The 23,696-nt window shown below is 36.2% G+C and overlaps 1 protein-coding gene across 1 annotated transcript; it reads right to left on the bottom strand.

Moving 5' to 3' along the window:
• Positions 1-15,482: 15,482 nt before the first annotated feature.
• On the bottom strand, positions 15,483-17,807 carry LOC140145306 (uncharacterized). Its single transcript, XM_072167065.1, has 2 exons — positions 17,250-17,807; positions 15,483-16,076 (listed from the first exon to the last, which is right to left on the bottom strand). The coding sequence occupies exons 1-2, from the start codon at positions 17,805-17,807 to the stop codon at positions 15,831-15,833; spliced, it is 804 nt and encodes a 267-aa protein (XP_072023166.1). The 3' UTR covers positions 15,483-15,830.
• Positions 17,808-23,696: the final 5,889 nt, after the last annotated feature.

The raw sequence follows: 23,696 nt of genomic DNA, 5'->3' as shown, positions 1-23,696 counted from the left end.
TTTCTGCATTTTTCTAACATTTTGTTGAAAAAAAATAATTTCTTCGGAGAGTGTATTGTTAGTGGAAAAATCCTGTTCAACTTAGATATTTTTCTAAGTGGGCCTATTTTATTAAACAGGGGCACTTTTCTTTTTAATTTGATACAGTTTATATCTATGAAATATGGTCTTCAAGAAATATCCATCACATTTTAAATAACTCCCGCTAATTTTTTCCTTTCATTGTGTTTTCATAACACTAAATATGGTGTAGCACGAGTTACCGAGAGATGCATTTTTTAATATATTTACAAAATGTTGGCAATTTAATTGATGCCACTTATTATTTTCCTTCTACTAGTAGTACCTTGAATAAAAATAAGAAACTGAAATACAAAACTCTATCCACCACATAATAATGACCCCTTAAAAACTGTAGCACGAGTTACCAGTAGCACGAGTTACCGATGTAGCACGAGTTACCATAGCCCACTTCCCCTGTACCAGCAAAGGTAATGCAAAATACCACTTGGCAGCAATAGAGGTATCTCCCAACTGCATGAATATGTACATGGCCGAGATGTACATGGATACATGTCTAGTGTGCATTTTTCTCTCTTTCAGGAGTTAAATGGATTGGAAAGTTCCATGAAAGAACTCTTAGATATTTTTATATAGTCCAAATGTTTCATGAAATTATGCATTTAATTAATTATCAATTATTTCAATAATGATAACTTATGATTCAGCTAAGTGACAGATAAATCTAAATAATTTGGTGGATATTTAGGATATATGACAGATCACAGATTTGACAGCCCCACAATTAATTTGGAAAGTGGTTAAATAAGTAAAGTCAACAAATTTGAGATCTATTTTGACATTTTTAGATAATCGTTTCATTTCATTTTACATGGATTTAATTGGACTGGACTCGGACCGGACTCGGCTTCGAGTCCGAGTCCTTTTGTGTCCGAGTCCGAGCCAAGTCCGAGTCCAACAAAAAGTGGACTCGAGTCCGGACTCGAGTCCAAGTCCGGACTCGAACGATACATCACTGGCTGATATATTCCTCAACCACATCGGTTGTTTAGTTATGCTTGGTTTATGCCTTAAAATACCCAACAAAAATTAGTTCCCAACGATACAGTTCTTTCACGGATACCCTGTAGATAGCATGCTACAATCAGTCGGCAAGCCGCGAGTTATTGATTGTTATCAATCACGTATATCACTTCACAACAGTGACAGAAGGTTTTAGCCCCGGTTGAAATTCAATCCCATCCCAGTCGTCATAATCGAATAATTATGAGTATGGATTCAGGACCTTCAGATAGGTTATCGGGGTATACCGTAGATGGCGATATTTAAGTTCGGCAAAGATTTTTGATATAGATCCGATGGCAACACAGTGGTTGTGAATAGAACATAATGTTATAATTAAAGGTATTGCATGAGTGGAAACGGCCGGCGATTGGAATACCAAATAAATTATTTTATAGAATGTCTAGTGAAAATATCTTTTTTTTTTACGTCATCAAACGTTCGTTAGAAGCTAAACATTACTGGAAATAGAATGGGAATAGATTAAATAATGAAGGCACGTTGCATTTAATACTCTGTATCCCCTAAAAAGTCTGTAGCGGCCCTTGTACATTTATGAGCTTTGTGAATAGTGGCCACGTATTGGTTTATCTAAAAACAAATCACATAAAAGGCATAGATTCAAATTATATAGGACACATTGATAGTGTAAGTATTTTTCCGACTCGGTGCAACCGCGTCGTCTGCGTGGTTTACTTCGCGAGGGCAGGTTTAGCTGCACGACCCGTTTTTTTTATTTTTTTGAATTTCGACCAACTTTGAGAAATTTACACCAAAAATGGAAGAAAAAAAATGCTGATTTAAAAAAAAAATCATAAAAAAGCCCAATTTTGGCCCAAATTTCAAATATTGTTGGTGAAATTGGTCAAAATTCAAAAAAATGAAAAAACGGGTCCTAGATATTTTGATCTATTTTTTAAAAATTAATAAAAAAAAAAAACCCCGTTATTTTTGGGATTTTGGGCCAAAATGGCATTATTTCCCAAATTTGAACTCATAGATGAACTTATCATGTCTTTGCCACTCTAAATATGTATACTTTTTATATACTTTAGACCAACAATTTAGAAGTTATGAGACCCGAAAGTTTCCATAATTCCAGGGTTCAGACCAACCTTAACTCTGGAATTATGGCAACTATTGGGCCTCATACAATGTAACTTCTTAATTGGGGTAATTAAAAAAATAAATAAACGAGATATAACTATCTAGGAATTTTTTAATTATTATTTTCTTTAATTTCGATAAAATTCGAACAAAAATGAATAGATGCGACAGGATTACCTCTATTGTATATTATTATTCTATTATTAACCCTCCTCGTCTTTGCATCTTCTCTAGGTGTTAGGCGGCTTTTATTTGCACAATCGGGTGCTCAAAACCCCAGGTTGGTGCTAGCGGGAAACCAAAGATGGCCGACCAAATCCTGACCATGACTTGGCTCGTTGGATTCGTCTATACGATACTGGACTGTGCATTCATCATCGATTAACAACGCTTGGCTCCTGTACAAAGGTGTAGGAAGAGTTGTTGAATATTAGATGCAACGCGTATTCAATATTGAATCTATTTCCAATATTTCGGGTCATGTTTAAGAGATGGGGTATGAACGTTTAGACAGTATTTATTGTGGGATATTAGAGCACACCAGACATGTCGAATTGCATTCTGAATACGAAGAATGGCCTTCTGATATCAAATAATTTTGATTTTTTGAAATTAGCAATGTACTACACATTTTGGCAAATCATTAAAATTAAATTTTTGATATTTAACAGTACTCGAATTAAACTTTATAAATCTGATGATTAACCTAAAGTGTATGTAGGTGGGATGAAAAGCCGATGATCAATTGAAAATTTTGACCTTCGTATTGAAGATATGGATTTTTTTCCCAAAACAACAAAAACAATTAGGTCTTTTGGGGAAAAAATCCATATCTTCAATATGAAAGGTCAAAATTTTCAATTGATCGTCGGCTTTTTCTCCCAGCTACATACACTTTAAGACTATATCATTAAATTTATAAAATTTACTTCGAGGACTGTTATATCTCAAAATGTGAAAAATATGTCAAATTTTAATAATTTGTGATAAAATTTGTATTATATCGTGAATTTCATAAAATGAAAATTATTTGATATCAGAAAGACATTTTTCGTATTCAGAATGCAATTCGATTTGTCTGATGTGTTCTCATGTCCCACAAAAAATGCTGTCGAAACGCTCAAAACGCTCATTCCAGTTCCCTTAATTTCCAACGATTTTTTTAAATTTTATAATAATTATTTCACTCAGACAACATGTATCAAGTATGATTGATTGTTGGTCAATAAAAATGTGTTAGAAGATAAAAAAATATTTAAATAAATAAAACGAATACTTGTTCAACGAATTTTCTGCGTCGAATATCTTTTCAAGACATTCAAAGATGTTTACGCCAACCTTAAAGCAATATTATAACATTTTCAAACAAAATAGATTAGCATTTCTTTGCCATAAAATGTTAGCTTTTACTGTCAGATATATCCCCTTTTATTTTTGAGCCGAACAACTACGGCAAAGCAAAGAAAATTGGAATTTACTACCAGCGCACACGTACCACTCCTTCGGTCATGTTGTGGTACGACCCTTTGTTGTGTATATCACCGTCGCGCACGCCGCGTACATACTGTGTGTTATGAACATCGTGTATGCGTTCGACTAACAATTATTCCATCGTAATAATAAAGGGCTGAATCAGCGTTTTATTCAAAATCTCTGAGTTTGACAAAACTACAGCACCTAGAGTCTTGATTTTTGCAGGCTATATTGGTTTAATAAAGTACAATTTAATCGTGTAAAAAAATGAATTAAAAAAAATTCAGTGAGGGCGTCCTCCTCAGCAAATGTTATAATATGGCTTAAACATATACATGCAGACTTGTACATGGGCAATTCCAAGCAAAAGTGGACATGACTCAAAAAAATAAAATTGCCTCTATGTATTTCTTTTAACTTTCATATTATTCCAAACAGATGTAATGTTCAAGTTCTAAACTTTTTCTGCATTTTTCTAACATTTTGTTGAAAAAAATAATTTCTTCGGAGAGTGTATTTTTAGTGGAAAAATCCTGTTCAACTTAGATATTTTTCTAAGTGGGCCTATTTTATTAAACAGGGGCACTTTTCTTTTTAATTTGATACAGTTTATATCTATGAAATATGGTCTTCAAGAAATATCCATCACATTTTAAATAACTCCCCGCTAATTTTTTCCTTTCATTGTGTTTTCATAACACTAAATATGGTGTAGCACGAGTTACCGAGAGATGCATTTTTTAATATATTTACAAAATGTTGGCAATTTAATTGATGCCACTTATTATTTTCCTTCTACTAGTAGTACCTTGAATAAAAATAAGAAACTGAAATACAAAACTCTATCCACCACATAATAATGACCCTTAAAAACTGTAGCACGAGTTACCAGTAGCACGAGTTACCGATGTAGCACGAGTTACCATAGCCCACTTCCCCCTGTACCAGCAAAGGTAATGCAAAATACCACTTGGCAGCAATAGAGGTATCTCCCAACTGCATGAATATGCATTTATGTAACCATGGTAACAACTTTCTAGCAGTAGTGTAGCCAGTGGGGGGGGGGGGCAGGTGGGGCAGACTTCCCCCCTGGCAAACTAGAATTACGTGGTTCGTAATTAAGGTGGCACTCACTCAAAAGTGTGTAAATAACAATGTTTTGTAAATACAAATGATATGCAATATGCAAATAAGCTCATTAATATTCATAAATATGCAAATAACATGACAAACATCAGGTCACAATATCCATCCAATCACCAAACCAAGTTTGAAGTTGATTGGTTATTAATGCATTTAAGCTGCAGAGTGGATTATTGAAAATGTAGGCAAAATATGCAAATAAGCTCATTAATATTCATAAATATGCAAATAACATAACACAAAACTATACAGCACATCACGCCACCATATCCTATCACCATACCTATCTATCTGGCATAGTACCGGTATACCAAGTATGTAGTTGATCGATTATTGCGTTAAAGCTGCACAGTGGATTAATCAATTTGCTTCCGCTCGGGCAGCCGAACAAAGAAACAAACAAAGAAACAAACAAAGAAACAACCAGGCAAACACACATGTGTGGAGGCCCAAAATTAAAGATAAAAGTGCCCTTCTGACAGAAAAATGAAAGTAAAAATATGGAAGGCAAAGATAGAGAATTTAAGGTTCAAGGAGCCAGTTCCACCTGATCATGCGCCAAAATAGTGTAAATGTATGTACCAAATTTTTACCAAAATAAAGTCCTTTTTTTGAAGCTTGAAAACTTGTAGTCTCTCAAAAAAAATGCTCTAGTAAAATTATATCCCATTACTAATGATGCAACCAAAATTTTAGTTCCCCCCCCCAAATCTAGTCCAAGAAATATAGATACTGGAAATCCTGAGACTAGCTAACAACCACAGTGACATTTCAAGTTGATACTGAGATTTGTATGATTGATACAAAATTTATTCATGTTGTTGAGTATATGGGTCTCATTTTCCAGGTGAAGTGATTGAAATCGTGCAAACTGTATTCAGTAATGCACCAAGCAGGAAATCACAGGAAATGATCAACCAAAAGATGACCAAACATTCTATACCGGTACCTCAGAAAGCAATTTTTAAATTTAAAGAAACTTACAGAGCCGATCATTGTAAAGAACCACAAACATTACAAGTTTTGTGAACTAATTTAGGGTGAAATAACCTATCAATCTATCAATTGTTGACTGTTCAATTTAACTGGTGAAATTTAAGCCCTACATGTACAATGAATGAAATATCCAAACAGGATGGAGCAAGGGATTAAGTACATATACATGTATACATATGTAATGCTGGGATGTAATGTGTGCGGTACATTGTATGCTGATACATGCACTGTATTGGTGTTATTTGTACATAAATTGGGTTATTTTTGGGGTTATCATGGTTATATCAAAGTATACTTTGGTTATATGCACATAGATTGGGTTATTTGATCATATACCAGTCATTGAGGAATTTTTATCAAGAAACTTTGACATTTAAAAGAACATTAACCATTTTGTATATGGCCGGACAAACTGTAGCACGAGTTACCGTAGCACGAGTTACCATGTTTTTTGCCAGTCAATGTAAAACTATGAGGGACAAAATTTTGTTAAGTTATACCAAGATAAACCTTAGCATAGTAGTTACTTATTATATAATCAATTAGGCTTTAATGTTTTTTGTTTTAGGACACGATCAAAATAAAAATGAGTGATTTTTTAGCATGTCCTCTGCTCGTAGCACGAGTTACCGTTTTTCGCAGCTGTCCCATACGTACAAAAGTTGATATATTCATTTAGCAATACTATTGAGGATCTAGCCTTGAATGTTGGGTATTAAAATACAAAAATACAGATTCCAATCAAATGATTTTAAAAAGCTGGAGCACAAAGTATGTAAAAGGACGCCATAAAGTGTAGCACGAGTTACCGTGGAATTGCCCACATATAGACTATGGGACATGGGCATTTATCTTTCACTTCCGTAGTCCACTCTTGGGCAGAACATAAAAACATAACAAATCAAGAGTAAATATATGTCTGAATTAATATCCAAAAAGTTTCCACGTTTTACTTTACTCATTTAGGAGTTATTTGGGGTTAAAAATGTGTTTTTCGTGATTTTTTTCCATTTTTGCCCAAAATGTCAAATATTAAAATAGCTGTAACTTTAAAAATGAATTGAGTAGAAATTTCATTTCTATTGTAGATGTTACATGTCATATGGATTTCCAACACTGGTGAATAAAAATGTCATAGCACAACTCTAAAATATAAAAAAATGGCAAAAAACATATTTTTGTGCTATTTTGGCCATTTTTGACCTAAAAATGTAATTTTTGCATGGGAAAAAAAATAAATATATATTTTCTTGATTTAAAAAATATGTCATTATATCAACCTACTTATTCTGAACAAAAAAGTTAATGATGGTGAATGTCTGTGACCTATAGTTTTTGATCTATGGCCCTTTCAAATTCACATATGGACTAAAATAGCATGTTTTTGTCAATTTTTTCAATATTAGGCTGAAAATGGTACTTTTTTGTAATTTTAACAAAATTTTCAGTGTTTGGAAAGTGGGAACTTCACATACATTATGGATATATTATAGTACTTTCATTTTAAGCTAGTTGTAGATCCACTGGTAGCTCGGTTTCCATGGCAGAAGCAATTATATCGTCAATTTTACTACTTTCAATGCAGCAAAATCATTTTAGTCATCATTTTACTGCATTGAAAGTAGATAAATTGCTGCTACCACGGTAGTGGGCATACTAGTGGATCTTGAAATAGCTTAACATTAAAGTACAATTACATGTTCATATTATTAAGTGAAGTTCCCACTTTCCAAAAAACTAACAAGTTGGTTAAAATGGCCATAAAGGACCATTTTTGTCGTAATATTGGAAATATTGAACAAAAACATGCTATTTTAGTCCATATATGAATTTGAAAGGGCCATAGATCAAAAACTATAGGTCACAGACATTCACCATCATTAACTTTTTTGTTCAGAATAACTAGGGTGACATAATGACATATTTTTAAATCAATAAAATTTATATTTTTTTTTCCCCATGCAAAAATTACAATTTTAGGTCAAAAATGGCCAAAATAGCACAAAAATATGGTTTTTGCCATTTTTTTTTTATATTTTAGAGTTGTGCTATGACATTTTTATTCACCAGTGTTGGAAATCCATATGACATGTAACATCTACAATAGAAATGAAATTTCTACTCAATTTATTTTTAAAGTTACAGCTATTTTAATATTTGACATTTTGGGCAAAATGGAAAAAATCACGAAAAACACATTTTAACCCCAAATAACTCCTAAATTACACAGTAACGTGCAACTTTTGAAAGTGGGAAATGTTATATTATTGATCAGTGATATAATAGCTATATTTTCATGTATAAACCATCCTCTACCCAGAAAGGGAGAACGAAAACTACTTTCTGAAGCACTTAGCAAGCCTTGTCCCATGGTCTAATACAAGTACTTTCACAAGCTTGTATTTATTATTACAGCATCACTTATTATATTTGATAGAAAAGATAAGAAGCATTATCTTTAACAGAAACGAGCACTGCGAGGTGCTTTAATTATAATAACGAAGATGTGTATTCAAATTCTAAATCCCCTAGAACTATGAAATTTGTCATGGATACCTGACACTGCTGATTCCAAACTTTTAATCAGCAGAATCACTAGGATCACCAGTGTAAGGTAGCCAGATATACCAAATTTCATAGTTCTAGGGCGTGTACTTATGAATATAATCGCATCTTAACCTGCGTTAAGCTTTAAGGAGAGGCGATCTTTTGTGCGTAATTATAGAGGGCTAGGGGATTCACTCTTTCATTATAGAAAAATATTTGAAGAAATCAAAGAGCCCTAGGAATAAAAATTGTAGTGTAATCCACGCCAGACACAATTTCTTTTTAGACAAAATGAATTTTTGTAATCGATCAAAAACCAAACGTGTTATACCAATTTTGAATTTAGCCTGAATCCATAAATATGGCACCTCTCGCCCTTTTTCAGGTCAAGGCTGTTTTTACCATTATGCAGCGAACCATTGTTGAGGCTATTTCACATACATGTTCAAAACACTCTAGAGGAAGAATGTGGCCATATACTGCTGAAATATCTTTGGTTGATTTCGAATGATAATGTCTTAACGTCGTAAATTTTAAGGTCAAACTCCTAAAATCAAAGCAAAACATTGCGACGTAGATATTCCCCGACTTATACAATTTCATCATCGTATCAATGTCTTAATTATTTGTTTGAGGCCTTTTCCAATCGTTCGTGCTATTTATACATACAGCGGCCAATCTATCTTTACAAAATGCATCATTTTTATGTAAACAAAAGGCTAAAGATAGCATTATGAGATTTATCTTTTATTATTACACTCCTCTGATCAACTGCCTCCGTGGCCGAGGGGTAAAGACCGGGACATATAATCAATAATTCTTGAAATCGTTGGTTCGAGTCCCATCGAAGCCTGTAGAAACTTTTTTTTCTTCAAAATTCATGATCGCATTCCGAAATGAGTAACTTGTCGGTAAATCGTATCCTTAAGTGTCTCTACATCTGAATTGAGCCATGAATCCACTTTTGTACATGCTTAAAGGGACCATCAATTCCAGACCGGATAACATATAATTCCAGCCCGTCTTAAACTATTAGGATATCACTAGTTTAATTACATCATACATGTACTTCCTGGTGAAATTGGTGGTAGGCCAAATTATCAAAGAGAATAATCTGTCTTCTCCCTTCTTGGTCCAAGTATTTAATTTTATAGGACTGTGTTCCAGTGTCTATATAAAATCCAGGAGCATTTTCTTCAGAAAAAAGGCCTGGGCCCGATAGGTGGGATTAGGTTGACTATACTCCTCTCGTCTAGTTGCTTCTACTCTTTCCCCTTTTTCCCCCTCTCTCTATCTTTCTTTGTTCTTGCTCCTCCTCTTTTCCCTTTTATCCCGGGGATCCTGACCCCCTGGGGACCGGGGGACCGTGGCCCCATAACAATCGTTGACCATATCCATATGCTAGTTATGCCTGATTGATACGAAACAAACGTCGAAATTCTACGCGAAAGCTCGTGCACATAAACCCATATATGATCGGATTGATGAAATGATTGAAACGTTGTAGTTGTGCAACAAAGATTAGAAAAGACATCAAGGAAGGGTTGGTCTTTGCGAACTGAAGTAAGAGAGTATCAGGGAAGCTATGAATGCATAAACAGAGTAGCCATAGTAAAGCAAATGTGGTGGTTGTCAGCAGTAAGGTTTTAGTCATGCGGTTGAGAGTTTTTTGCTGAAAATCACGAGGTTGTTGCCTTTCCGTTGGCTGGGCAGACGTTTCCAGTACCAGAGAAGGTGTTTTAAGATCTGTCTGAGAAACCTGCCCTATGGGTGATATCCGATTTATAAATCTGCCATTGGACGTGGAGGGCATCGCTGTTAATGGAAGGGGATCTTCAGCCACTTCGAAGACATTCTCCTGGCTTAGTTGCTGCACGGAGACTACAGGCGCGATTACGCTCTTCTGTGTATGCACACCAGTGGTATTACCCTGCGGATATAGAATTACTATTCTCCGTTGTTGATTACGAACATGCAGAACCATTTTGATGTTCAGGATGACGATCAAAGTGAGAGTTGGTATCAAAGCGCCGTAATATGTAACGACAATCACGATTTGCCAATCTTGGATGATATCGCATGGTAGTAGAGTCTCACTGCTTTGACGATTAGTTACACCAAAACTTGCAAGAACTGCAATCACGGAACTCAGTGATGCTATTACTATGAGCAGTATCAAGGTAGTTAGGACTCCCATTGCGCGTGATCGGCTAACAACGCGAAATCTATTGACAGTGATTAACCCATGTAGTAAAAATGTGTAAAATTCAATGGCCAAATTCGCACTGAATCCAGATTTACACCATTGTTTTGGCTGCGAGCTGGTGACAGAGTCGTTTCCGTGATGGACAATATCTTGGTATAGGAAAATGCTCACTTGTAATGGCGCAGATACGACGCTGTACAGTAAATCACCAATCCCTAACGCTATGATCAGGATCACTGCTGAACTTTTCGTAACGGAGCGTTGTAAGAACACAAGCAGCACAAGACCGTTAGCGAATATGCCAAGAACCCCGGAAACAGCTTCCATGGCGACATATACCACCTCATATTGCAGGAGATTCATTTCTGCACGCCTTGAGTAAGTGATAAGCAAGCAACTCTGTCTGGTGAAGCTCTATCGTTACATGCAGTTTGCGGGTGGATTGGCGTGGGTGTCGGACATTCTGATTAAGTGTCGCATCAACAGTTGTAAAAAAAGAAACTCAGTCAACAGTAGTCAACATTTAGACCTTTATACTGATAGATATCATATTTTGATAACGTGATAACAAGGGGACGTATTTCTTATAGTATCATGTATAGTTACCATGGTTACAAGCAATAAGTTCACCGTAAACCTTGGATTCAAAGTGATAGCAATCACATTTTTGATCTTTATTGATTAACTTATAAGTTATACGTATAATGTGCATGATCTAATTGCACATTCTAAAGATGGTCAAAGTCTGCCAATGGATTCCTCATCTAATACTCATAACCCGTCCCGATTTCACATGCATTTTAACAGTCCGGTCCGACTGCCTGATCAGGAAGTACTGCCGAATCAGGCCAGAGAAAATAAAGGTAGAGAAGCGACACTCCGTACAATTAACGTGCAGACGGCCTATACCGATGTGAGGACAGAAAATGTGACTCTCCTGCTAGTCTCGGGCGCGGGCCAGACTGTATGCGGTATGAACAAAAACATAATTAACTGGTTGTGTAGGAGACTAGCAGGAGAGTCACATTTTTCTGTCCTCTGCTGTCCTCCGGAGTGTCGCGGTCCTGATCAGGCAGTATGTTGCCGAGTCATGCAGTATGGTATCACACAATGCAATGCTCTATTTCAAATAGAGCATCTTTTGATATATCGTTATTTCTTGGTTTAGAGTTAAAAAAAAGTAGGTAAAATATATAAAATCAATTTTAGTTAAAATAAAGTTAATTTGCATATTTAAATCAAATTTTTGAAAAACCGTTAGAAATTGTTTTTTTATTTAAATTATTATTCTCCCGGTGGAATTTTTTTTCGCCCGGTGAAAAATTGTCAACTTACATGTAGCTCATGTGTGTCAAAGTAAAATTTCCCCCGATCTTTTATAAAATCACCATGAACAATTTAGTCCTTAGTCTGTCGAATTCGGAAGGGTTACCAAAGCCTGTGTTGCCTAACTCGGCAACATGCTGCCTGATTCGACAGTACTTCCTGATCAGGCAGTCGGACCGGACTGTTTAATATAGGATGAGATCCATTTAGGGGTCATGTTTGCGGTATATAATATATAGGTATTACAGTATAACACGTATTTTTCCATACATCTAAGGCCAGGATTAAGTCACTCCCTTGTCAATATTACGTGTGTAATGGGCCATGATGGCCGAGCGGAACGGGCTCCGACTCATAATCAGAGGGATGTGGGCTCGAACGCCGGTGCTATTGTTTTGTGCCCTTAGACGAGGCTGGTAACCTTTATTTTCCCTTCAACCATTAATATTCTCGAAGGGAGTCTGGCATCAAGTCGCTTTGGAAGAGTGATGTGCCCAGAGTAATTTAATTCGATCATTTATCTTCGTTGACAATTTAAAGCTATTTCATGAGATATATTAGAGATGGGAACCCCCTTTCGAGTAATCATGCAAGATTTCGTGTATAAATACATTTTATGAGGACCCCCGTTTAGATCAGAAAAACAAATTTAAATATCTATTTTTTTATATTGGAAATCACCATTGGCTTAAGGGATCCAAAATGAGCGTTTATTGCGTTTCGACAGTATTTTTTGTGGGACATGAGAGCACCTCAAACCTATCGAATTGCATTCTGAATACGAAGCATGTCTTTCTGATATCAAATAATTTTCATTTTTTTAAAAATCACAATATAATACAAATTGTATGACAAATTATAAAAATTTGATATTTTTCAAATTTTTGATATATAACAGTCCTCGAAGTAAATTATATAAATCTAATGACATATTCTTAAAGTGTATGTAGCAGAGAGGAAAAGCCGACGGTCAATTGAAAATTTTGACCTTTCATATTGAAGATATGGATTTTTTTCCCCAAAAGACCTAATTTTTTTGGTGTTTTGGGAAAAAAATCCATATCTTCAATACGAAAGGTCAAAATTTTCAATTGATCGTCGGCTTTTCATCCCACCTACATACACTTTAAGTATAAATCATCAGATTTATCAAGTTTACTTCAAGTACTGTTAAATATCAAAATATCAATTTTTAATGATTTGCCATAAAATGTGTATTAAATTGCGAATTTCAAAAATCAAAATTATTTGATATCAGAATGACATTCTTCGTATTCAGAATGCAATTCGATATGTCTGATGTGCTCTAATGTCCCAAAATAAATACTGTCCAAAGGTTCATACCCCAGCCCTTAATGTGATCATTGTATTGCATAATGTGGGAAAGACTCAGTTTCTAAAATAATAAAGGGAAGGTTGCAGCCAGGCGGCGGATGACATGATCGAGCCGGCAACATGTGAAACCGCCCGGTCGTATGGCATTTTGCAATATACTCAGTTAGTTTTGTGGGGTTCATTATCGAACCCCAACGGTTTTAGCTTGTATTTATATTATTTATCAACATAGGCCTATTTGTTTGTGATATTTCAAGCGTTTTAAAATTTCAAAATAATCCCATTCAATTACACGGTTGACGATGAAAATGTACTGAATTTAGGAAATGCAATAGGGCCACCACCTGGTTGCAGCATAAATGAATTATAGCTGGGAATTTCCCGTTTTACCACTTTGGTACATATATAAGAGAGAAGCCAGAGTATCACTTGGCAGTTTTCAAGAAGAGAGTTTGTAGGCTCTCTCACCATAATGTGTTGATAGTAAATGTGCTTCAAAAAAAGCTACCTGTGAATCAGTTTGCATAGCCAATAATGTGTTAATAATACAGCAACGAAGGGAATTTTGAATACACATAAGTGTTCCTCTTCCACAATGGCGTCTGGTCAATAAAACAACACATCTGTCAATCAAGAGGATCAGTGCAAGAAAAAGCCTGTTTCCGAGAGAAAGTGAGTGGTTTGTGAAAGCAGCACTTTTTTGGAATTTGCCATCTGTGCTAAAATTTTATGCGCAAAGGATATACATTTAAGGGTACAGACATTGGACCAGTCGGGGTCGGGGTGCACCACTCAGTCCGACACGCCACTAGTCCGACACGCCGCTAGTTCGACTTCACAAATTCCCCACGCGGACTAGCGGCGTGTCGGACTAACGCCCTCGTCCAGAACATGGAGTGCAACAGAAATTTGTAATCAACAAAACAAGCAGAAGACCGTCGGTTAAGTAGTAATTATTAGTGTGATTATAATGTATGTGGATTTATTTTTCATAATTGTACAATCATTATCAATCATTTTTTACTTTTTATTAAAGATTCAGATTTTGTTAACTTAATAAAACAGTGTGTTATTGTTGTGTATTCGTGTGAGAACTGTGAGAAGGTGATTTTGCCATTGAGTCGTTATGGCTTGTAACATAACATTTTACCTTATACGGCTATCCATGCAGATAACTTACCCAAACAAATTTTCTGGCTCAAAAGTCCCCCTGTGGAGGCGCCCACTCTAAAATGCTCCTATTTGCATTCAAATGACTTAAAGGAGTATTTCGTGATCCTAGCATCCTCTATTTATGTAATTTTTCATTAGATATCCACGAAAAAATCCTATTCCAGTTGCTTCCGATTTAGCGTTCGCGAGTTATGCATGATTATGTGTATTACACTGCTCCATAGACAATGCGTTGTAATTTCGTTCTGGTGCACCAGAACGAAATTCAAATTTCACGATATCTTTGCTAAACGAATTAATCTGCAAGAAATATTTTGTACATAAACATTATGTAGCCAGAGGTTTCCAGTGATATAAAAATCTCAACGTTTTTTGAGAAAAGTGGGGGGGGATGAGGCTGTGGATCACGAAATGCCCTTTATGGGTCCACACCCTGGATCCATGCATAGCCCTGATTTTAGTGATCAAGGTTTTAACCAAACCCTTTTACGCTAGGCATGTTAGGGGTAGGATGGGGGTTGCCGGTTGTTTCACTTTGAAAGTTTCACTTTGAAAGTCGATTGCCTCCTCGGGTGGGTTATTTTTTGTTATTATTATTTTTTCTGGCAAATTAAAGTCTCTTTTCCATTAAACATACTACATATCTTACTCTACCGTGTTTTTAATATAACATAGGAAAAAACAATTTATCACAGCTCATTTCATAAAATAACAATGAGAAGAAAAATATCATTGCGTGCATTAATAAAATAGGTGAGTACAAACCTGGCACTTCCGTTGATATAGTTGGTATTTTAAGTCTTATTAAATAAATACATTGTTCCTAATTGTGATAGTTTTCAATATCCTTTTAAAGAGGGAAAAAGGAGAGAAATGGGTTACTGGAAACAGTTGTAATCCAAATTCAAACTGCAATACTTCTGTTCCTAATTCCGGTATAATGTATCCCATATATAATGTACTGCAACTATACTTTTAAATTCCATTTCAAACTTATTTTAGACCAATATTAAACAGTAAAAAATCTGTTTTCTTGACAGAATTTTTTTAAGATTTAAATAATATTCAATTGTGTGACAAAAAATCAAATCAAACTGCAATGTTAAATGTATTTGATTACATAATCCTATTATCATATTCACTCATAACCGCCCATGCGCTTAACAAAGTCATTTTGGTTGGGGTTTAATTTTTTCATTGTTTACACATTATTGTATACGTAGAACACGGCCCAAAATAATTAAGCATCATTATCAGTGTGCAGTATGGTCCAGATTTGTATGGGCAGTTAATAATAATATCGCATTTTGCTTCTTGTAAAGTCGCTGGGTTGGGCATTTATAGGGGCATAAGCGGGAAATGGAACGAATGCTGTAATTATATTGTACCAAGGATTGCGCTGATATAGTGCTGTTAAAGATCCGGATATTTCTGGATTTGGCTATATGCCCAGAGCCAGAGACAGAGCAGCCTTCCAGGCACACACCTCATCTGAGCTGATTGGAAATGATGATAGGATAGGCACTTTTGTACTCTTCTCTGCCTTGTATGATGCAAGTGACTCGAATGTTTCAGCAACTTTCAGAAGACTTCGCCCGAGGGATGATATTAGCTCATCAGTTATGGGTTGGTTCTTGTCGTTCAGCTGACTAACCTGGTCAGCAAGTTGCTGCATCACGCCAGCTCCCTGTATTATTTAACACAATACAAGCACATGTTGCTGATTAACCTATGAGATATTGCAATGGGTTGTGATGCTATAGATTTTACAATTCAAGTTGGATGCACCATTACAAAGCAAGCAGTGGATGGATGCACAGTAACTATACTGTGTGAGGCATTTTGTTCCCAATGAGAACAATAGTCTGCATATTGTTATGCATCATTGTTATGGTAAATACGGGATTGTTGATGGTACAACTTATTGTTGCTAATGTCAAACAAACATGTCAAAGTTATTGTGATTGTATCACACAAGTAAATGAGAAAATGTGGTTGTGGACTTAAGGGGTCTAGAATGAGCGTTTATGGCGTTTCGACAGTATTTTTTGTGGGACATGAGAGCACCTCAGACGTATCAAATTGCATTCTGAATACGAAGCATGTCTTTCTGATATCAAATAATTTTCATTTTTTGACGATATCATACATTTCACGATATAATACAAATTTTACTTTCACTTTAAGTATAAATTATCAGATTTATAAAGTTTACTTCGAGTACTGTTAAATATCAAAAATATCAATTTTAATGATTTGCCATAAAATGTGTATTACATTGCGAATTTCAAAAATCTAAATTATTTGATATCAGAAGGACATTCTTCGTATTCAGAATGCAATTCGATATGTCTGATGTGCTATAATGTCCCACAATAAATACTGTTCAAACGTTCATACCCCTAACACAGTTTGGAAATTAGCTCCTCGTAATATATACATCATATAATATTTTGTTAATATGGAATGAAATATGCAAGAATCAATAAATGTAATCAGTGGCGGCTGCGGAGGGTGTCTTTAGTCAGAACGTTTTCCCTTAAACTGCCTTCCCCATTAAAACAAACAAACAAACAACAACAAAACGGACACTTTTTGCGTCAAAATTTGTTAATTTTTGCGCTCCCCTGAATTTCAATTTGCCCACCAATACCCCTAGAACGATTTTTGTGCCGCTTGTACCATCACTGCATGTAATTTACAAGCTCTAATAACTAGTTGAAATATCACTTTTAAGGACACAACAGCTACATCGAAAAGTGGCAAACAAACATGAAATTTTATGTATCCAATGCTTCGCTGCTCATTTAAATATACGTTTAAAAGTGTGATTTCTTACTGGCTGATCGAAATAACTTACAGCTGATAGTGGCGTCATGAATTTGGCCAGAACCCCGGAATCCACTCCGACGTCGATACCATCCAATTTGACCGTGTCGTCCTTGTGGCCATCGAGCCAGTTACGTATTGTCGTCATTTTATTTTCCATTTCTACCAACATTTTTATCAACTTATTCAGTTTGTCAACTTTTGGGCTGCTACCACCACCAAGAGCGGCCTTAAGAATTGCCTCAGCAGATTTGAATACTGCATCGATGGCGAAGAACTCCTTGATAAGCTTACTAAGTTTCGCCAGTGCACGTAAAACTTTGACTGTAATATTCGCTGCTTCTCCGGCACCTTCACCCGCAGCTTCTGCCTCGGCCGCAGCTTCTGCTGCTGCTTCAGCTTCCGCCTCTGCTGCTGCCTCTGCCGCTGCTTCTGCCGCCGCCTCTGCTGCGGCCGTTGCTGCCGCCTCTGCTGCCGCCTCTGCTGCCGCCTCTGCTGCGGCTGCTGCCGCTGCTGTAGCTGCGGATTCTGCCGCTGCAGCTGCTGCTGTAGCTGCCACGTCAATGGCGACTCCTGCAACGATACCCATGTTATAGCTGTGATTTTGATTGTCTGTAACAAAAAAAGTTTTATATCAAGTTTAGTCTCTCGTATACGTGATACGCGTGTTTGATGTTCAACTGGTTTCATGATATGTGACGTGTCATGTCAAAAGGAGACACTTTTGGGCAGGATCAAAAATGGAGAAATACCCAAAAATCTGTCCGGTGGTGATTTTTTCACAATTTGGGTTTGTTGCGAATTTGTGATGTTATTAATGTTTAAAATATCGTCCGATAGTTTCAGACCGGAATATAACTGGCATCTTGTATTTTTTGAGACATTTTTCAAGGTAATTCCTACTCTCAACATTGTCAATAATATTTTTAAAGGCTGATATCTCAATTTCCAATTTTATAATACCATAACTTACGACCTCAATATTTTCGCTTAGGAATGTCCTATTTCATTGGGGAAAACGGCATTGAGGAGCAAAATATCTCTTTATTTAAGATATGTAAAAACCAAAAAATTGATAACCTGCCCAAAAGTGTCTCCTTTTGACATGACAGGTTATATTATAACCATATTCAACCTAATAAGCGTCTGGGCGCTTAGGCAAGTCGTTAGAAGGGGCGCTTAAGGTGGTACTACATCCCCTGATAAATGTTGTGACTAATTTTGCATTGCAAATAAATACACACTGGTAACAAAGGTTATGTATATTATAGGGGTAAGGAATCCAAATACTTCACTGAAATTTCAGTAATTCAAGACAAATGGATCATATAATTATGTTACAAAATGAGGTACGTTCTAGCGGTACCTCTTTTCTTATCATAAATAACGTACCGCTTGTCTTGAGTCACTGAAATTTTGTGTAGTAACTGGATTCCTTGCCCCTATAATATACATAACATTTGTTACCAGTGTTTTATTAATTTTTTAAGAAAAATGGGGGTGTAGTACCATCTTAATACATTTCAATATTGTAAGTCAAACTAAACTAGACATTTTAATTCGCTACTTGCATGGTTCCGCCAGTATGTACTATGTGCGGGGAAAGCCTCGAACTGGCAGCATATATGAAAGAGAATTGAACCAGTCATATAACATTCTGTGTAAGATTACGTAATTCTTCCTTTCATGTATGCTGCCAGTTCGAGGCTCTCCCCGCACATAGTACATAATGGCGGGACCATGCAAGTAGCGAATACCAAATATAGAACAAGAATCTAGAACAATAGAAATAACGCAGAGGTCATGGCGATAACAATTTTTACTGATTTTACATGCGGTTTAATGATACCTCTTACCATCATTTGGCAAATGTATATTGAAAGGGATATATAAGGCCTCGTATCCATAGGCTGTTCCCTTGTGGCGTGTGCCCTTGTTCCGTATTTACTTTTTCCCATGTGACCTACCACACAGACAACGAACCTTTGTTTTGCTTAGTGGCCGTATCCATAGGTTGTCTGTGTGGCAGGTTACATGGGAAAAAGTAAACACGGAACAAGGGCACACGCCACAAGGGAACAGTCTATGGATACGAGGCCTAAAAGGTCACACAGGGGGTGAATATTTGATTGAATACGATAGACACACATTTTGGAGGCTGTTTTACATTTTATTATATTTGTTCACCTTGCTTCAGCCTCCTTTTCTCCGATATCGCCAATTAAAAAGTAACGAAACATGTTATTAAATTAGGCCTAAAAAATTGTTTGATTGGCGTAAATCGACCGACCCTAAAATAGGCCCGACCCTAGACTTTTTTTTCTTATTTCTTTGCAAAAAATGAATAAAAAAGATAAAAAAGATTTGCAAAAAAAAAAAAAAAAAAAAAAAAAAAAAAAAAAAAATCGTGATTTTCAGCTTAAAATGCGTGTAAACAAAATTAATAAAAAAGAAAAAAAATGCCGACCGACCTACCCTATTTTTTTTTCATGTTACGCCAATCAAACAATGTTTTAGGCCTTGCTTTGAAAAGCAGACACACAGCGGCGTAACTGTAGAATCTGCTCTACACTCTGCCCGACCAAAATTATGCTTACTGCAAACAAACCAATAGGGGTATTTCCGGGGGAGCATACCCAAATTGGCATTTTGTTGAATGCCCCCAGGGCATGTTAATTGTTTTGTTTTTTGTTTATTTTTTAAACAGATAGCAACACATATTTCCGCTCTAAACTGTTTTGTTGTTGTTGTTGTTGTTTTGAACGCGTTAAGAACTAAAATCAACAACAACTCCATTCTTGAAACGAATTGCTGTGAAAGCAATCGGATTGGTGTAGGTCGAATGTCATTGTCCCACTTTCAATTTTATTGTTAATTTTTTGTGTCTGTATACAATAACAATTATGATCCTATCCTATGTGGTGTGAGTTTTGTGAGCAAAGGTCTATAGGAAAATTGCTTCTTTTATGGGTTGCATGAATCCGTCCCCTCTCCCTTTGGCTATTAACGGAAGTGCACATGCCTTGGCTGCTTGTGTTTAATTGTTCATGTGTAATAAAATTTGCTCTGTGAAGGCCTTAAGCAAATGCTCTAGCGGAAATGGCCAAGCATAATTCCACCTTTTTTAATCGCGCGAAATATTAGTAGATAATGTTCGATACGCCTTGCGCTTTACGGGCGTTATATATGGGTGTTCATAATTGCGTACGAACCACTAGTCTCGGTTCCAAATACCCATACGGGTATGCTCCCCGGGAAAAAGCCCCTATATATGGACCGCGCAGGTCTGAAAGACCCCTGTAGTTTAACAAAGGAGAGAGTTTTCTCAGTCAGATATTGCCTTAATTTTGGCAACTTTACTGAGTATTCTGGTAGATGTAGCACTGGAAGACCCTTGATTTGGGTAATTCCAACTCTAAAAGACTCCTAAATTGCTCATTCCTCATATTTCTGAATGTTTAGGCAAATTTCAACTAGAAAACCGAGAAATATCTTTCATTTTGACTGTTCGTAGCTCCTAAATCCCCCCTTTTACCTGATCACAGCTCCAAAAGGCCCCCTTTTACCCGATCACAGTTCCAAAAGATCCCCTTTTATCATGTTTATCGGTACGCCGTCAACTCTCAAAGACTCACTACCTCAAAATTCAGTGGGAGCATACCCACCAAAATTTATGATGTGCCTGTCCCGGGTTGATCCTTTTTTACTCATTAGTAGTTTTTCATATTAGGGTTTTAAGGATGGTGGACTGTTTTCTCCATAGGATTACACATGTTCTTTACCTGTCAAATTTAAACACACTCTGGTGAGATACACGGAGAACTGGATTAATTGGTATTTATTTGTGTTTTAATCATTACATTGTTATCTATACACTTTAAGCAGAAACAGTAACACGGTTTTATGTTTAAAATAGTGATTACTTAAATCCTTCCGTTTGGAGTGGTGGTTCCTAGGGACCCATGCTAAACATCTCACGATTTATCATGTTTATGTTGATTTTTATGCAAAACACAATTGCGCGTGTAAGACTCTACGTGCAATCGCGGAAAAAAACATCTTGGGTCCCATGAATCTCCTGGCTACTTTAGCGTTAATTAGAGGGTACTAACTGCGCATCGATTATTTGGAGGCCATTGTTAAAAATCTAAACATTTTGCCTTTGGAACTGAAAAGAGGGATATTCCGAGTTCCAAAGCAAAATGTTTAGATTTTTCACAATGCCCGACATATTACCGATGCAAAGTTATTAACCTCATTCCTAACCGTCACTTTGATCTCTTCAATGTACAAAATAACAAAAATATTTGCTCGAAAGTTTGTAAAAATAGATGATTTTTACATCTTCCCTTTACTTTCCAAAAATTTTAAAAAAAAGTTCGCACATATTTTTCGACGAATTAATATTTTCAGAATATATTTTATGTTTTAGAAACAAATCAGCAATCCACTATCGATGCCATGCCATTGCTGTTAATAAAACGGCATCTTTTTAACAGCGTCTAGTTGGCTGGTCAAATCATCAATGTCTGCTTGTGTCAACGGCAGGCTCTTCAGGGTTGGAAATTCAGATGAATGTTCTTCAGCAAATTTTCGGAAGTCGTCAAATGCCGTTAGGAAGGCAGTAGAAGCATCAATCAATTTTGCGATATCATCGGCAGTCGGGACGTCCCAGGAATAGTTGTTCTCGACTTTTTTCTGCAAAGGTCTGGCTGCATTGAAGGCTTGATCTACAGCCTACAAGATAAAATTGATTTGAAGTATGATTTAGGTTAGCAATAGGCCTACAAACGAAAGGTAGCTAAAATTGTATGAAATACAGAAGCCATTCAAAAGAACTGCCACAATGTGTAGTGCCTATTACCAATGCGAGGTTTTACTTGTCAAAATTCCTATTCAACTGAAACTCAATACCTTTTGTGATAAAATTACCATTTAATTGAATTAACGTACGCTTTATACGTAATTTAAAATGGCGAAAACATGCACATCCCTTGCGTTAATACTCCTCCGCCACTGCTTTGATTCCGCTGGCTCCACACAATTTGCCAATTATGAATGGCTTGAACTCTTTATCAAGACGTCATCAGGCGCGACTTGAAACAAGGCTTTCAATTGCTTCTTAACAGTATTAGTCATGACCATCAATGACTATAAATAGATTGTTTTATATAGCGCCTTTTCTGGATCTTGGCGCAAACCTATCCGCACTTAGATTGTAACATCCACCAATTATCTATGCAGCTCCCCAAATTCCATTGGGTGAAGGAAGTTTTTTGATAGCCAAACAACGTTCCTACTAATTATATTTTATTATCGACCTTCCGGATGTACCTTTTCCGTGTCGTATCTGTATGACCGGAATACCGGGCCGGAATGGAATAGCCAATCAGAATTAATGTTATACTTGGGGGTGTGTGTGTGTGCAGTAAGGCGGAATCAAACTGGAAGGGTTAAGCGGAGGAGACTACGTTAATACTAATACATTTAATTAAACTTACATCAGAAATTGGTCCCAGATATTTGTGGAAGATTGAATCTAATGGCACTTCAATACCATCTAAAGGCTCATTCTCCGATAAAGCGTCCAACTTTGGTCTCGGTAATTGCAAAATTCCAACCACGAAGAATTCATGAAAATCATTCAGAATCGTAAACTTTAATAGTTTCAGAGCACAAAACAATGCATGGGTGATTTTTCAACAATACTTCATTTTTGAGCAATATTACTTGTACGCATTGGCGGTAACGTATCAGTGGTAACGTATCTGTGAAGCCCTTTCACACTTTTGTCTTAATCGTGCAAGTGTACAAACTTACCGACTTAATACTCATACTTGATCAGTCATCACCCAATGTACTAAAGTCTGGTATGGTATTTGGCTTCATTTATCACAGCGTTTTTTTCGAGGGGAGTAGAATTTAGGTAACGTATCTGTGACGACATGAACGTAACGTCAGGATTTTTTGCCAATAATAGACCTGATTTGTTTTACTTTGAAACCATTGTGTTATGTACCACATATATAATATAACTATGGAGCCTGCTTGATCCATCACATATGAAAACATTCATATAGCTAGTTATTTTGACAGATTGCTATCCATTAGAAATATGGTAACGTATCTGTGAACAATATTGGCGACATAGTCTCAAAGCCCTGTTGGAAAAATTTAATAACCTGCGTTGTGATGTTTTATACTTTATAATTAGGGCATGATACCCGCTAATGAAAAGTACCTATAATCCATTATTATGCGCGCATGTATAGCGAACAGGGACACATTATACGGAACGCACCTTGGCTGGCGACATGGAGGAAAACAATGGATATGTATAATCAGCTTTATTGTTTTATACTTTCTAGGCATGTTACAACCTCTAGCCCCACACACTTTAGAAAGCAACTCCTAAGTATCAGTTGTATTAATAAAAGTCATTTCTTTCTGACGAAACAAGTCTGAATACGACTTGTAA

The sequence above is a fragment of the Amphiura filiformis genome, unplaced genomic scaffold, assembly GCF_039555335.1.
Source record: "Amphiura filiformis unplaced genomic scaffold, Afil_fr2py scaffold_208, whole genome shotgun sequence".
Classification (NCBI taxonomy): Eukaryota; Metazoa; Echinodermata; class Ophiuroidea; order Amphilepidida; family Amphiuridae; genus Amphiura; species Amphiura filiformis.
The sequence above is the reverse complement of the archived record's forward strand: the minus strand, read 5'-3'. Positions and strand labels throughout refer to the sequence as shown.

Excerpts from the sequence above, each read along its gene's own strand:
- LOC140145306 (XM_072167065.1), bottom strand. The coding sequence starts at position 17,807 with ATGGGTATCGTTGCAGGAGTCGCCATTGACGTGGCAGCTACAGCAGCA. Across the intron at positions 16,077-17,249 it reads TCATGACGCCACTATCAGCT|GGAGCTGGCGTGATGCAGCA; the intron begins GTAAGTTATTTC and ends TAAATAATACAG.